The 16,060-nt window shown below is 39.4% G+C and overlaps 1 protein-coding gene across 2 annotated transcripts in view; it reads left to right on the forward strand.

The window, feature by feature from the left end:
* The window catches only part of iqca1 (IQ motif containing with AAA domain 1), a 38,225-nt gene extending 31,285 nt beyond the window's left edge, over window positions 1-6,940 (forward strand). For both annotated transcript variants that reach the window (XM_056751601.1, XM_056751602.1), the window contains exons 15-19: window positions 132-331; window positions 1,541-1,627; window positions 1,863-2,040; window positions 3,995-4,233; window positions 4,311-6,940. In XM_056751601.1, coding sequence (XP_056607579.1) covers window positions 132-331; window positions 1,541-1,627; window positions 1,863-2,040; window positions 3,995-4,233; window positions 4,311-4,466 — 860 coding nt within the window. In that variant the 3' untranslated portion in view covers window positions 4,467-6,940. The remainder of the gene's footprint in view (window positions 1-131; window positions 332-1,540; window positions 1,628-1,862; window positions 2,041-3,994; window positions 4,234-4,310) is intronic.
* Window positions 6,941-16,060: the final 9,120 nt, after the last annotated feature.

The raw sequence follows: 16,060 nt of genomic DNA on the forward strand, positions 1-16,060 counted from the left end.
TGTTCCTACACTTACATTTTTGCAATTTCACGTGTCTAATACATGACTGGGCAATTTATAACATACAAAAATGAATTTTTTGTGAACTATAGAGAAGTTTTCATCACTCACTCTTCTCTTGGTTTTTGTAGGTTCTCAAAGTGTCCATGAGAGAGGACCTCTGATCCGCTCGGTGCTTCTTGCTGGCCCCGCAGGCGTGGGGAAAAAGATGTTGGTTCATGCCCTGTGCACAGAGACTGGGGCGAACCTATTTAACCTCTCCGCTACAACCCTGGCAGGCAAATATCCAGGCAAAAGTGGACTGCAGTATCTCCTGCACGTCGTTTTCAAGGTAAAGGAAGTGCACAGAAAAGTCACTTATAAAAAACACTTCAGTATTCCATAGGAAATATGTTTTTTTCTTTTTTGATTTCAAGACGTCTTAAATTATCCTGACATGACTTACAAACATAAACAATAATGCAAATGGAAACATAGTCCACCCTGTGTCACAAACATGACACTTCCACCTCTTACAGCATGCTGTTTACTTAGAAGCATTTCAAGAACTGTTTGGGTCTGTATATAAACAAACTTGGGTGTTTAATGTATAATGCCCCGCACCCCCCCCCCCCCCCCCAAAAAAAATGTTTCCCTACATCACCTTTTCCTTTAGGCATGACAGCAAAAAGTGAATATACAACATGGGCCTATTAAGCAAACTGTTAAAGGGAACCTCACTCATACATCGTCTCCTTGGTCAGAGGATGAAAAGTGGAATCCAAGTTGTTTTGGCATACCCCCTACAAATGGCTTCTCACAGCCAAGCCTTCAGTTATAAATACCAGATCGTAAAGAGATCATATCAGTGAAGTCCTGTGAAATGTGACACAGATGTTGTTTGTTCTGGCCATACTGTATTTGTGTTGTCCCTGTGAGGAAGGGGAACACCGGTTCTGGATGAGGAACACCGGTTTTGGATGAGGAACTGTGCCTGAGTGCATCTGGCACAACAGATTAACAAACTAAAATGTGACAATTGGATTCTAGGTGTTCAGCATTGTGTTGGACGTCTGTCATTCAGGACCTTTCCTAATGCATTCTGGGATTAAAACCAGGTGTCAACTGGACTTCCTGTTTGCTTAACCATTTTATGATAAATAACATTTTTTGATTTTCTGCCCAATGTAGGACTGAAAAAGAGGAACATATCAATAAAATAAAATAAAATAAAATGAAATGAATAGAAACAAAAACAAATATAAAATAAAAATAAAAATTCTGGTGGACCTAAATATTTATATATGCATTAAATTTACATTTAGTCATTTAACAGACGCTTTAATCCAAAATGGAAGCAATCTGTGCAACAAAAGGGCTGCAATGTGTATATAAATGTATATACACACACTTTGTTTTTAGAGAAGGGTGTCGATTATAGCCATTGTTGTTTCTGCTCTGTCCTATATTTGTATATTTGTGAATGAGCTGATGATTGTTTGATTGTGTTTTTGTACCGTTTGGCCTCTGTTGAAGGGACATTGTTGCTGTGTTTTGGCAGGTGGCTCGGCAGCTGCAGCCCTCGGTCATTTGGATAGGAGATGCTGAAAAAACATTTTACAAGAAAGTTCCAAAGCTGGAGAAAGAGGTTTGTCTAGCAGGGTTATGTGAGAACATGTCATCTTACATTAACACACTCATCATTGCATCCTGTATCTTCTCCCCAGTAAACTGTGTATATTTAATAGTCACCCAATGAATGCGAACTAATTGTTGTCAATGTGAGGAGGTTGCCTCTGCTGCCCTCGTGTGGATAAAGATGAACATTCACTGTTCCTAAAAGCAAGTTTTTTTTCAGTTTTCGCAATTCCTTTAATTTCCAGATGGAACCAAAACGACTGAAAAAAACTCTTCCAAAGGTCCTGAAATCTATTAAGCCAGAAGACCGTGTTTTGGTTGTGGGAACGACTCGTAGACCATTTGATGCAGACATCAAACCTTTCTGCAAAGTTTACAAGAAGATCATTTTGATCCCTAGGCCAGATTATGCTTCAAGACTTAGTAAGTAAACATTTGTGTGTGTATCTGTGCGTCCATTATCTATATTTCGGGAACAAATTTGCAATCAAAACAATATGTAGATAGATGAATAGTAGAAAGTGTTTTTGAATGTGTGTCTGCCATTAAAATATACAGACGTTCTCAAATTTGTTGGTACCCCTCCACAAAAAAACAAAGAATGCACAATTTTCGCTGAAATAACTTAAAACTGACAGAAGTAATTGGCATCCACCATTGTTTGTTCCATATTTAATAGAAATCCGATTTTTCTTTTGATTTTATATTCAAAATTATATTGTACATAAAACAAATGAAAATGTCATGTACAAAAATGATGGGACCCCTAACCTTATATTTTGTTGCACAACCATTAGAGGGAATCACTGCAAGCAAACGTTTTCTGTAGCTCTCTATGAGACTTCTGCACCTGTCAACAGGTAGTTTGGCCCACTCTTCCTGAGCACACTGCTCCAGCTTTCTCAGGTTTGATGGGTGCCTTCTCCAGACTGCAAGTTTCAGCTCTTTCCATAGATGTTGATAGGATTCAGAGCAGGACTCGTCGAAGGCCACTTCAGAATAGTCCAATGTTTTGTTCTTATCCATTCTTGGGTGATTTTAGCTGTGTGTCTTGGGTCATTATCCTGTTGCAGGACCCATGACCTGCGACTGAGACATAGCTTTCTGACACTTGGCAGTAAGTTTCACTCCATAATCCCTAGGTAGTCTTGAGATTTCATTGTGTCCTGCACAGATCCAAGGCACCCTGTGTCAGATGCAGCAAAGCAGCCCCAAAACATAATCAAGCCTCCTCCATGTTTCATGGTGTTCGCTTGTTTGAAAGCTTGATTTTTCGTCTGTGAACATAGAGCTGATGTGACTTCCATGGAGCCCACTTTTGCTCGAAAAGCGACGGAAGGTGTGATCAGAAACTGACGTACCTTCCCCTTGGACTTTAGCTTGTATATCTTTGGCAGTTATCCTTGGTTATTTTTCTACCATTTGCACTATCCTTCTGTTCAATCTGTGGTCTAGGGAGGTTGGTTACAATTCCATGGACTTTAAACTTCTTGATAATATTTGCAACTGTTGTCACAGGAACATCAATCTGCTTGGAGACAGTCTTGTAACCTTTACCTTTACCATGCTTGTCTATTATTTTATTTCCGAGTTTCTCAGACAACTCTATCGTTTGCTTTCTCTGGTCCATGTACAGTGTGGTGCACACAATGATACCAAACAGCACAGTGACTACATTTCTCTGTTTAAATAGGCTGAATGACTGATTGCAAGACTGAATACATGTGTAATACTAATTACAGTAACTAATTCGTTTGAAATATCCCTTTAATCCAATTATGTATTATCTTTTCTAAGGGGTACCAACAATGGTGTCCTGGCAATTTTAGAATATCTTTGTAGAATAAGCAAAAATTCATCTCATTCCACATCTTCTTTCCTTTATTCTATGACATGTCAAAGGCATGCAAGTAAATATGTTACAATAGCTTTTAATTTCATCACTCTTAAGGAGGAATGAAGCATTATTTCAATGATCTGTTAGGGTACCAACAAATTTGAGCATGTCTGTATATCTTTTATTGTACCATTCCAATGTAAAACAGTGAAGTGCCTGTTGTATTATTTATTCTTGCATCATTTACTCACCCTGTTTTCAATTCAAACATGTGTGATTTTCCTTCTTCTGCAAAACATAAAAGAATATATTTTGAGAAAACTTTAGTAACCAAAAAGTGTTGGTCCTCATTGACTTCAATTTTATGGACAAACAAATGGAGTCCAATGGTTTTCTGTTACCAACATTTTTCAAAATATCTTCTTTTATGTTCTGCAGACGAAGGTTATACATTGAAATGACTATTCCTTTAACAATCGTCAGTTAAATTTTCAATATCTGCCGGGATTGTGAGTTATTGAATGTGCGATTTATGTTTAGCGCTGTGGAAAGAGCTGCTCCTAGCAAGAGGCGCTCAGCTGGGTCCCAAACTGGATCTGAGCTCTTTAGCTAAGGTCACTGATGGTTACACGCAGAGTCATATCCTTCAGGCAATCCAAACTGTACTGAGCTCTCATCGCCTCGACCAGCAGACCAAGAGACCTCTCACTGCCGTAGAGTTTATCCCCCCTCTTGCAAGGCAAGATCCTGTTTACAAAGAAGAGGAGGAGACCTTTAAGGTCAGTTTTTTTTGTGGTGGGACATACAAATATGTGCATACCTGTGTATACTGATTGTATATTCTGTGTTTTATAAGGCATGGTACAGTCGGTCACCTCTGGGCAAAAAACGTGCAAGAGCAGCAAGAGCCAGTGAAGAGGAAGCGGATCTGAAGAAAGGAAAGAAGAAAGTTGGGAAGATCCAGAAGAAAGGAAAGGATGGGAAGAGTAAAATGAAGAAAAAGAAGAAGTGAAGAAGCGCCTTTTGGGATATAGCTCATGCAATTCAGTTGGACGTTTACATCAATGATGAAAATAATAATCGTCTTTATCATGTCCTGACAGAAAATATGGCAGCGGTTTGTGTTTTGACCAGCAGAGAGCACTAGAACGTCATTCCATGTGGAGTCCAAAGGCAACTACCAAAATGTAATGTTTACGGAGTTGTTTTCCCAAACTATTACATTTTAAAGTCTCCATATATTCTCCATATATTTAATTATATATTAATATATTTAATCTCCAATTACATATGGAGATACTCTTAAAGGAAAAGTTCACTTAAAAATGAAAATGTGACCTAACATGAAAATGAAGCCTGGTCCATCCGTACCATCCCAAAATGTTTGAAAACATTATGAGGTGGGGTTTGATTAGGGGGTCCATGTACCGTCGGATAATTAATTTATTCGTTTTGTTTTTAAAACGTAAAAACGATCTACTGATCATTTACATATCCCACCGTATTGGTGAGCATAAAAACAAAAACAAATCTGATACATAATTTTGATTTGTTTATCTCAATGTTTATTTCAATGCACCAAATAAATATCCAATAAAACCAAAACGAAAAATAAAGTATTTATGACCGAAGCGCGTTTAAATCCACTGGAGCCCCAGCCTCTGGCGACCAGTGGTGGTATTGCTTATAAGGGCATCTTCAGTACAATACTTTTATCTTTAATAACACATCAGTTTTCAGTGGCGTGTGAGAACCATACCTAAATAATTATGTAGTCATTTCTGTGCAATGTAGCAGTATGTACAGTTATTGAAAGAATGGACGCGCGCGCGTCTGTGCTCGTGTCAGAGCGATTCATCTGCCAGCAGGGGAAATTTAACAATGCCCGTTTAAATTCATAGTGAGAGAAGCTCGTTTTGCACTTAAAAGTGTTAAAATATTTTCGTTTATTTGCACTGTTCATAAAAATGTTTAACAAAAAAACAAAACCTTTGTTTATATTTATAGATTTTCTGACTACAACTCTATACGCATGATAGCTGTGTTTATAATAATAAGTTATTTCAAAACCTATACTTTTCAAGGACATTAAGCGTACATTATAACTGAGTTTGATAAAAAAAGTTAAAACTTCTTAAAGAGGTTGTACACAAATAAGCAATGTTAGGTAGTCGAATGTGAAGATAACCTGTCATAGTGACCCATGATAAAATTCTTCAGTTTTCAAATTGTTTTTTATAATAGACAGTCTGCGTGACCAACAAACAATGACTCATATTACTATACAAAACCAATCACAGCTAAATTGTATTAAAAATTAGGTATTTTGCTTAGGAAGCCCTTATGTGCAATACCACCACTGGTCGCCAGAGGCTGCGGCTGAACTTCCAGTGAACTAAAACGCGCTTTTCATAAAAATACTTTATATTCGAAATGGTTTTATTGTATATTTATTTAAAAACAAATCAAAAATAAGTCCAAGATTTGATTTTATGCTCATGAATACGGTGGAATATATAAAAAAATATCGGTTTGTGTTTTTCCGTTTTGAAAACAAATAAACGATTATCCGAAGCTACACGGACCTGCACCGATGAGGATGGCATGCATTTTGTTAACGTATTGTTTAAATGAAACATGTCAAGAACATTTTCGCTGTTTCTATTATATTTATTATATTAGTATCATAAATTGCATTCCTTCCATTCTCCTTTTCCATGGATCTATGACATAAAAGTCAGACCAGCTCACTTTCTAAAATGACAAGAAAAAAGTAGAGTAAGAAAATTCTCCAGTTTCCAGGTGCCACTAGGTTTGATGTTAATTGTTTTTGTAATGAAATTTCCTAATACTTTTGGGGCCACAAAAAATCTCAAGAATTTTTATATGGAAACTTAGAGGCCCTTTACACAAGACTATTTTCAACTAAAATCGGAAAACTTTTTATGCTTTGAGTCGTACTCTCTGCCAGAAGGGCTGAACTGCGACATCCATGCCCAGAGTCTCATCCAGTTGACCCACTTTCTTGTTAGACACTGCTTCCCGTGGGAGCACATAGCTATTCTAAATTCCTTAATTCTCTGTGATGTCTTTCCTGCCCCTCGTCTGTGACACCATCATCTCCCTCTCTGCCTAACCCAGGTTATTCCTGATACCTTCCTCTCTCCCCTCTGTGATATTTAAGATCGCCTTTTCTTTTTCCCACTCTACTGCTCTGATCTTCCCCCGTCCCCTCCTCCTCCTCACCGGGTTTATGGGGCATGACAAACACACTCACCTCAATGTGCTCTTTGTAGCTTGAGCTCACATCTAATTGAATTATTCAGGAGTGCGTGTGTGAGTGTCTTCTAAGAACAGCCCTTAAGCTGGGTGATATGTTAAAAGGAGTGTTTTTTTTACTTGATCATTTATATAAGCAAAATGTGAACATGTACGTGTTCAAGTGGCCTTATATTTGCTTGTCTAATTAGTGAAAATAAAAATACAAGATCATCCTTTGCTGCAGTTCTTCATACTATTCTAATGAAATGCCGTGTTTGACTGTGCGTTGTTCTCATAGGTCATTTCCCTACACGTCCCCCCTTCAGGAGCGCTAATAATTAAACATTATTCAGATTGGATTAGTCATATGCATCATTTTGTCTCACTGAGACCTGAAAGCAGACCTTTCTCGCCCTGTGGCCGTTGCTGTAAAATCAAGTACAGCAACTACCTCGTTTCAAGGAGCCTCTTAAGCATTGTTTTGCAATTACTATTTATTTCCCTGTCCTGTCCTGTGGCTCCAGGCTTTTCTTATTCAGTCTTTTTCCTAAAGCAAACAGTGACCTCTGAGTTACTGTTTTTAGTGATGCATCGGTGTGGACTCTGCCAGCATCATGTATGTCTCTAAAACGTCAGAAAACCTAGGTTTGGCCCGAGGCATAAAGTGTGAGACAGAGCTATTCAGAAGTTGTCCTTGATTTAATGGAGATTGTTAAAGTGAGCTTTTCAAAAGGCCACATGACGGGAGATATCTGGGGAAATTACCCACAGGAAGAGCCTTCCTGAACTGTCATATTAAATTTATGGATGACCTGACCATCGCGGCAAAGTCAGTACCTTTCATGAAGTTCATGAAGGAAGGTGGATCTTGGAGGATATGGTTGAGCTAACCAATTGGGCAAGGATGGAGTTCAAACCTGAAAAGTCCAGAAGCCTGGTATTGAGGAAGCGTCGCATCGAGGACCAGTTCCGCTTCAGGATCAAAGATATTATTATCCCAATGGTCCAAGAGAGACAGGTGAAGATCATGGGAAAGTGGTATAAGGGGGACCTCAATGATAAGCAGAGTGTGAGGGAGTTGATTATTCAAGCAGATACCTGGATGACATCCCTAGAGAAGAGCAGAGTAGACTGCAAGTATAAGGCTTGTGGTCATAAACATGGGGTACAACCTAGGCTGCTCTGGCCTCTGTTTGTCTATCCGTTAGCTATCTCTACTGTCGGGGGATTGGAGAGGAAAATTAACCCTTATTTGAGGAGGTGGAGGTTGTTGGGTGTACCAAGAAGCTTTTGCTCCTTTGGACACAGGCAGCAAGTTTCAGCTGCCACTGACATGAGTGGTTAAAGAGTATAAATCGACAAAGACATGCCAGGCCATGATGTAGCGTGGCAGCAAAGATGAAAGAGTACGCCAGACAGGTTTTGTGGTCAAGACAGGTCGTTAATGTTCACACAGCAGAGCTTTGGTTGTGGCAGAGGATGACTGCATCATGCTGACATTGTTGAGAGAGTGGCTCAGGCTCAGGGCAGGCATGAATTGGGTTGTTTTTCACCAAATCGAGCTGGAAAAACCTGACCCAAGGAACATCGTAGCATGGTACAGAGAGAGAGTGATCCGCAAAGTAAAAGAGAAAGCCCGGTGTGTCAAAGCTGTGGCCATGAAAAAACAGGGCAGCTGGACAACGTGGGAGGACATTCGACAAAGGGTCATCTGGACCATAGAAGCAGTTGGATTAAGTTCTTGATGTGTTCAGTCTACGATGTCCTGCCTACATATTTGGTGAGAGAGAGCCCCAGCTGTAAACTGTGTGGATAGCGTGGTAATCTTGACCATGTAATCTCAGTATGCCAGTCAACCTTGACAGATTGGAAATTCTGATGGCGGCACGATAAGATGGTGAGGAACATGCAAGCAAGAAGGGTAAATAGCTTTCCAACAGGCATCAGTTTATCTAGTTTGTCAGGACAGGAGAGAGTATTGCAGCTGGACCGAGGATTAGAGGGGCCCTGGCCTCAGCAAATGACTGTGAGATGTGGGCCGACCTGAAGAAGCAGCTCAAGTTCCCATAGGAGACAGCACATACTAGCCTCAGACCTGATATTGTTCTATGATCTAGGGTCACTAAGCAGGTGGTGCTCATACAGCTAACAGTGCACTGGGAGGAGAGAATGGAGGAGGCACATGAACGGAAGCTCCAAAAATATCAAGGTCTCATCTTTGAGAGCCAGTAAAATGGATGGAAGGCCTGGTGCCTCATTTATAAAATGTTGGATAGAAAGCGTCCTTTACGCGCATTTTATAAATGAGGCCCCTGGAAACTACGAGTAGAGGTTGGCTGTAGGGGTTTTTCTGTTCAGTCGCTCTGGAGAACCCTTGGATGGTTGGGGTTTGAAGGGATGGCTAGGAAACGCGTAGTAGGCAATCTCACTGAACAGGCAGAAAGAGCATTCCGTTGGATTTGGATTCAGCGGGAGGTGCAGTGGCAGAGCCAGTCTCGCATTCCTTCAAAATATCTTTGTTTTTGTTCTGCCTAAGAAAGAAAGTCACACAGGTTTGAAATGACAAAAGGGTGAGGAAATGATAACAGAATATTTTTTTTTTGGGTGAACTATCACTTAAATATGATACTGATAAACATGATCATTAGTATCACGAATAACATAATATTGTGACACCCCTTCTCTGTTATCATATTTTTTTCTATAGCATACAATTCAGGAAGGGCTGAACTGCATAATGTAACAGTTCAATATCTGTGTTTTTAAGATATTTTTCAAAACAATGAATTGGTGGGTTTTGAACATTTAATATTTAATTATGTATCAATTACGATTTATCTTGTAATAAAGAAATGCTTTGTTTTTTTTGGCTTCATTTACCTTTTAGCTGTTTTATTAAATGTTTAGATTCAAAATCAATAATAGGCTCTTAATGACGGGATCCTGTATAACAGCCTTCCCCATATAGTTTGGCTGTGTCCAAAAACCCCCACTTGCGGTCTTAGCACTTGATCACTTGACTACTTTCATGACGTATTTCCTGTTTTTGGCACTAGTGTTCTAGTGGGCCTGAAGATCCCAAGTGAGCATGTAGTATTTCTAACCCGATGAGACACTTAGCAAGTGCAAACATAACATAAACATAACGTTAATTGATGTGGGGTTTCTAATTATGACATAAAAAGCAGATTTACAAAATACATAATTCTGGAGTTTTCACCAGTAAAGTATGTAACACTACTTTTTACTACGAAATTATATGTAATATGTAATTATATAGTCAAGTCAGATTTATTTTTATAGCACTTAATTTGTTTTGTATCAAAAAACAAAAACAAAAACATGTTAGCCAAATATAGAATAAATAAAGAAATAACCTTAAAAAGTAGTCGTATAGCATACACTGGAAAGCTTTCCCCAACATCTCGCGAGACCTGGCCAAAAAATCTCATGATTCGTATCCAGAACATGATGCATGATGGGATACACTTAGCCTTAATGCCGCTCCCAAGAGGTATTCAAGCTAGTGTGGGTTTAGTGTGCGTTAAGCGCACTTCCCTTTGGCATTTTTAAGACATTGGACACACTTGCGCTCTTCCTTCCTGTCGCATGCACGTGCTCTCAAGTGGCCAAGACCGCAAGTGGGGGTATTTGGATGCAGCCTTTGTTAACAGTAGTCTTCATCCTCTCAGTGGGGAGGAGCTAAGAACCTCTTCAGAACTTCTCAGTGGGAAGGAGCCAAACTACGCTCACCTTCATTCTAGAATAATTATGGAGAATAGATAGAAAGAACAATTAGCCATCTGGGTATTATAAAACAAAGCATTTTTTGTTATGCTAATTAGCCCAACATCATGTAATTCCCTCTCATTTGCTAATCATTTGTTAATTAGTCCGACTTTTTAGTGCGGAAAATAAAGAGTGATTAATTTGAACATATTCTAGTATTTAGAAAAACTACACTGCAGAGCAGCACAGCGTGAGTTTAATTCTGCCTTCAACCTGTTTTGCATACTGTTTACATAAAGCGGTTTCCCACAGACACAGTTTAAATTAGGGGAAATATCTACTGTATAAAACGCAGTAAAACATAATTTTCTGACACTTTGACTGGCCCTGTTAGAATCAATATTTTCCATTAATTGACAGAAATTGCACTTGGTAGTGGAAGTCACGTTTTAATGGACGTATGAGAATAAGCAGCATTTTACGGCAGCTTCAAAAAACTGTATCACGACAAAGGCTCACTACACTTGAGATTTGAGAATCATTACTCCTACAAGGAGTTACCTGGGGAGGAGTGCAAACCTGTTACACGTTTATAAATCCTTTTAAAGGTCAACTAACGTCTGTATGACAGAGCTCTATATGCTGAGTGACAGGGCAGGAGTGCTGTGTACACTGAGGGGCTGTTGAACCAGGTGAGTGAGCTATTAAAGGCCAGGTGTGCTTCATCTCAATTATACTTCTGCCCTGCCGTTTAATGACCAGCCAGTCTGGCCAGGTCTGCGGCTCCAGCAAGGGAATCTGGGAAATCACAGGCCCCGCTGCCGCCGTTTTGGAAAGGGGAGGGGCGGCCCTAACATGACTTGTTTTACGCCCCTGAGAAACAGAAGTGCAAGTGATTATCCGCATAACTCTTTACCCAGGCGTGAGTTATCTTTTTACTAAGGCCGGCCCAGAGATCCCACCGGGACGGTCCCACGTCATTAGAACTCTGTAGACTAAAAGTAGAGTAGATTAGCATTATAGACTTATTGTGGAGAAGCAAGATTTCTAATACAATTCATAATAATGATTTATAAATTTTGCACAGATCAGATTTCGCATGAACACAAATAGATGAGAATGTAAAGTAACTTGTGTTTTATGTTTCAAAAAGAGATGGTGATACAGAGGCAAAAGTTCTGCAGCTTTAAATGGATAGTTGATAATTATCTCATGAATTAATCTACCTCAACTTGTTCCAAACCTGTAATCTTTTCTTTGCTTTGTTGGACACAAAGAAAGATATTTCGGAAAATGTTAGCAACTGAGTTTTTTGAAGAAAAAACAAACAGTTCTGGGCCACCTTTGACCATTTTTGACCACCACAGAAATCTCAGTTGATAACATTCTTCCAAAATTCAATCTTGATATTTTTCAATCAACCTGCATTTTCCCTTATAACATTCATGCTTTTGGTAGTTCCGATTAAACGCACCTTTTCACTTACCATAACTCTATCCAGAAGGTCCCGGAGGTTCTGCTTCTACAAGAGAGGGTCCTACAAACCAAAAGCATATTTTTTATTGAGTAATATTTGGTCGTTTGGAGTAGAGCACTCCCTTACTCAAGGATAGCGGTTAACACAGCTAATGTAAATGGTTGTATAAAACTAACCTGAGTGGTATACAGGTCGTCTGAATGTATTCCACCCCTGCGCTCTCTTGTGATCAAGATCAGCACACTGTTACCTTGGGGATTTGTCATTATGATCCTAGAGAGATTATAGAACCCAATCTGACACAGTGACCTTGCCAACCACTGCAATTCAGAAACCACACCCTCTTGTCATGATGGTTACATTAGAGAAGCTCATAACATTCTCCTGTGCACACTCACACTCAAATATTTACACAACTGTCTACACACACATTCTCATATGTTTCAAAACAAATAGATATACAGACACATAACCCGCCCATGTCCCCAGAAATTCAGAGATCCAGCTACAATATTTAAATGATGATGCTCCTTTGCCTGAGGAGGGAAAAAGAGAGTAGATTCAACTGTGATGGAAACATATCACAAAAGATTCCAAAGCCTATATTCCATGGAGGGATTTGCTCAGAGACAAGGAATATTTAATGAAGTGCTTAATTTCAAAGTAGATACAAGTCCAACCTGGTCGCTGGTTTTGTGTTTTGCAGGATTGTACAGCAGGACAAATTAACAAGAACTCATTAAAATAGAACTGTGGTCCTCTCCTCATAATGATGTTGCACTTTACACTTTATCAAAAGTCTGTGTGTTCAGGGTTCACTGCACAGTTGACAAGCTTTCTCTTAAACAGGTTTTGGCTATTCTGATATGTGGAAATGATGCAAAGGTGCATTCATACACCAGGTTTTTGGGAGTTCTTTAAATACGTTAAACTGAATTGCTAGGTTGTTCTTTAAAAACAGCACCGGCAGATACTAAAAAATAACACATTTTTTTTTATAAAATTTCGAACACTTTTGAAACCCCAAATAAAACATAAAACATGTTAATTGCGATTTTAAGTTTTTGTTTAAGCGTAGTATCCTAATCTTGTTGCATTCACGTGCTACAAAAACGTCTAGACAAGCCTATTAAACTAACCAAATTGCAGCATCAAAAAATGTCTGTTATATTTTTAGCTCTCTTATAGTCCCGATAGTTAACTGTATAATTGTGCTTTGGTACAGGTTCTGGGTTAAATTTAAACGAATGTAATTTTGCATGGGCCGCATGCATCATCTGCACATTGACGTCTGGGCAGCTGATCTCGTGAATACACTTAATTCAGCTTGTGAAAAGCAAGAGTTTGATGTTTACTCTCACGGTGTGTTATGCTGGGTCTGTTTCTCAGAGCGAAGGCCGCTGATGCTTCTGAAATGACTATAATCAGAGCACATCTGGATTTCCCTTTCATGGGCGTTAAGAAGCTGCACGTGATTGACATGTCTGGTAGTTTCGCTTCAAGTTGATGGTAGGGTCAAGACAATATGAGCGTATTATTTTAATTTATGGTTTAAAGGTTCTCATTTATATTCGTAATCTAATTCCTCACAGTTCTTTCAAACTTGACTGCCTTCATGTGATCACCATTAGACAACCTCGTTTGCGTGTGTGTAGCTGTAAATAGGCTACAGTAGTGGCTGAAACGCCACTAACATTCTAACAATTATATTTTTTGTTATTCAATCAATTTTTCAGTGTATGCTCTGTTTTTCAATTACGGAAAGACATATTTCAAATGACACATTATGAAAGAATATTGTACTTTTGGACATGACCTGCAGGCGCCGCTGTGGGTTAACCTGTGATTGATTACAACAGTAAGTTTACATCCGTATAGCTACCTAAAATATGTGTAAAGTAAAGTAAAATGAGACATATTTTATGCCATATCAAACTTAATTTAACAGACAAAAAACGTAGAATATGTGAAATTGGCTGTGCGCACTTTCATGTAACAACATTTTTGGGGCAAGCAAAACTTTTGTAAAACTAGTCAGATGCTATCGGCAGCAATGGAAACCATGAACGGAAAAAACATCTTATTTTAATGCTTGTCTGACTTGTCCGGCATATATCGGTGGTGTTTAGTCGTTGGCTATTGATTTCCTCCAACACTGCTGATTTATGAGGTAAATTGACAATCTGACAATATCAAAATGTTCCCTTTGATGATCAGCAAACCTAAATTCTCTGCATCTCGAAAGAGCTCCAGCGTGTGTGGGTTGCTAATCCTGTGGTATCATTGTGCTTGCCCCTGTTGTTCATCTGTCTCGAACATGCCCCGGGGGTGCAAAGCACTGATGCCTCACCTCATTTCCTCGCTTTAATAAAGCAAGATGAATTGGACCATGGCGCGCACTTGTGTCGTGGTGCGCTCCCTTTATTGCGCAGCATATTAAAATGGAATGATGGCTTGAATTGTGCTTTAATGTGAGTACCGTTGAGCTCCGCTTCTATTTACCAAGCATAACTGGCAATGAAAATGTGCCCTTAGAAACAAATATATCAGTCTGTTAAAGCCAAATAACCTAATCGAGTGGGAGTCTGATCATACGTAAGGCATAAGCTGTAGTGTAGACTTGACTTGCATTAGCAGTCACCCTGCCATACAGTTCTTGCATCTGTCTCAATGTAGTCTGGAATATAATTTTTTCTGTCCTGAATCGTTCAGATTGGTGGATAATATCTGTTATACTGAGGATTTAATATTTGAATTACTGTACTGAATGTTTAAAATATTCAGATCACGAAGAAATATCAACATATATTTAATTTTTAAGACATGTCTAGACAATCCCATACAGATGTTGAGCAGATTTAAACTCATGGCATAGTGTGGATGATATGGGCAGTCCTAAAAGGACTGGTTGACTGAGATAGATCAATCTTTGTGTTTAGCCCTGAGCCTCAGGGAAGACCAACGCACCCCAGTCACGCATGGCAAGACCTTGAATAGGTGTGATGTCCCATCATCAGGGGATGATTTAAAGGTTAATCAATTGATTTTGAGTAGATCTTATCATTTGAAATCGAATGTCGGGATTTTAATAGCCGTTTGTCTACGACCAAAACAATTTGAGAGCAAATTAAAGGTATATATGAAAGCATTGGAGCCTATGCCCTTTCCTAATACGACTGGATCGTAGAGGGAAACGGCGACTCGTGTTTTCATTGGGAGAGGCGAACTGTGCCGAATAAATTATAGTTGACATTTGGATCTTGATGAAAAGGTTGAGCCTGAGACACAGTAACTAAATAATGTTGAATGGTCAAATGCTCCAGGCAACATTTCAAAATCCATTTCCCCAGCAAAACTGCATCGAGTAGCAATAAGACGCCTTTAATTGGTTCACCCACTGAGTAAACCTTTCTTAGATGCGGGCCATTTCCTCCGGGCTCCCGTTTGTATGCTGCGCAATTTAAAGCATGTAGTCCAGTCTCTTGTTTAACGCTTAGAACTTCTCGCAAATGTAGTTATTGTCCTGTGCGGTAGGTCTATCAGCGTTTCTGGGCCTTTCTTAATTTAGCCCGTGGTAATGCTCCCCCTTGCTTCTACATAATGGATGATTCTGCACTCCACCATGCAGGAAAGGTTTAATTAAATCATATTCCAATCATAATCCATGTTGTTAATTAAACTGGATAATTTATAAGTACAAAAAGAGGGTATTTATTAGCTGCTCTGCGGTGCTGGTTTCCATCGCAGGCACCCCCCCATCCCCCATCCTTTCCTTGTACTATTGATGCCTTCACATGATTGATAATGGGACGGTGACTGCTGTACTATTTGTCTAATGGTGGTGCAATTAAATCCCCTTGTAAATGACCCATGCCTCATTTCATCCTAATCTATGGAATTTTGATTGAATTTGTCAGCGTTAATTGAAAAATACTGCTATTTAATGTCTGCATTGCAGTTGTGTATCAGCCTGCCTTTAATGAGACTGTGTCCCCGTGACCCTGGGGAGGGGGTGAGGGGATTGCCCTTGATTCGGCAGGGAGGTGGAGGTGGGGGATCGGGGTCAAGGTTTTTAGGGTGCGGGCAGGGATGGTCCCCAAAGATTAGGACTAATGATTACTGTGACCAGTCAAAACGAA

This window comes from Triplophysa dalaica, chromosome 6 (assembly GCF_015846415.1).
Source record: "Triplophysa dalaica isolate WHDGS20190420 chromosome 6, ASM1584641v1, whole genome shotgun sequence".
Lineage (NCBI taxonomy): Eukaryota > Metazoa > Chordata > Actinopteri > Cypriniformes > Nemacheilidae > Triplophysa > Triplophysa dalaica.